Below are 974 nucleotides of genomic sequence, written 5' to 3'. Positions count from 1 at the left end.
CTTGGCTACTTGTGAAAATCTCTGAGCTTAAGGACATGGTGCACATAGTGGTGCTTGTGAGTTTGCATCAGTGTCACAAAAGTTTCCACCTTTTTACATCAATGAAGTCAAGCTGAATCAATATTAATGCCAAAGGTGTATGCCTGTCTTTTTTCTTTTTTCTTTTTAATTTCCTCTTTTAGCTCAGTCAGTCCCAGAGAGGAGCAGAAACAAGGGAGGGTTTTTTGCCTGGCTTTACAGTCACTTTGTTTCACTGTGGGTAGCACAGTAATACATGGCCGAGTCTTCAAGTTTCAGGCTGTCAATTTGAAGATACACCATGCTGGAAGGGTTGTCCCTGGAGACGGTGAAACGTCCTCGCACTGAGCCAGAATAGTATTGGAAGCTTCTATCATACCTTATAAATGCCACCCATTCTGGGATCTTCCCGGGAGCCTGCCTCACCCAGTTCATGTCAGAGCCTCCAAAGTTGAACCCGGAGGCTCGACAGGAGAGATGGAGGGACTCTCCGGGCCTTTTGACATCTCCTCCGGACTCCACCAGCTGGACCTCTGAGAGGACACCTGGCAAGAAAGGAATTCCAAAGAGATCGGATTCAGATTTAGGTTTTGAAGGTAACTATATTAATTTTTTTGTGAAAGAACAAGAACTTTTTACCTCTGAATATTGCCAAAAAGAAAAGAATTGGAAGACACAACATCATTTTCCCTTGAGTCTTTGAGGAAAATAATTGGCTAGAAGTTATCCAGTGCTTAAAGTTGGGTCTTTTGGTGTCACTGAACCTGACATAGGGCTGATTTAATCAGGAAGCTGCCCCTGGATTTACATACACCTTAGTATAAAAGTACATAAGGAGCTGCGGTGGCTCAAGTGGTTAAGACGCTGAACTGCAGGCTGTGGAAGGTCAGTAGTTCAGCAGTTCGAGACTCAAGTTGCCGCATGACGGAATGAGCTCCTGTCTCTAGTTCCAGCTC

The 974-nt window shown here is 44.6% G+C and overlaps 1 gene segment (V, D, J or C); it reads right to left on the bottom strand.

Annotated features, from left to right (window-relative positions):
- Positions 1-240: 240 nt before the first annotated feature.
- On the bottom strand, positions 241-563 carry LOC107105695 (the record flags this gene model as incomplete). The annotated part of the segment is given in 1 exon segment: positions 241-563. A coding segment is annotated over 1 exon segment (323 nt), but the record flags the coding sequence as incomplete, so codon positions are not given.
- Positions 564-974: the final 411 nt, after the last annotated feature.

Source organism: Gekko japonicus, unplaced genomic scaffold, assembly GCF_001447785.1.
Source record: "Gekko japonicus isolate JY-2015 unplaced genomic scaffold, Gekko_japonicus_V1.1 scaffold19368, whole genome shotgun sequence".
Lineage (NCBI taxonomy): Eukaryota > Metazoa > Chordata > Lepidosauria > Squamata > Gekkonidae > Gekko > Gekko japonicus.
Note: the sequence above shows the minus strand (reverse complement) of the source record. Positions and strands in the feature narration are given on the sequence as shown.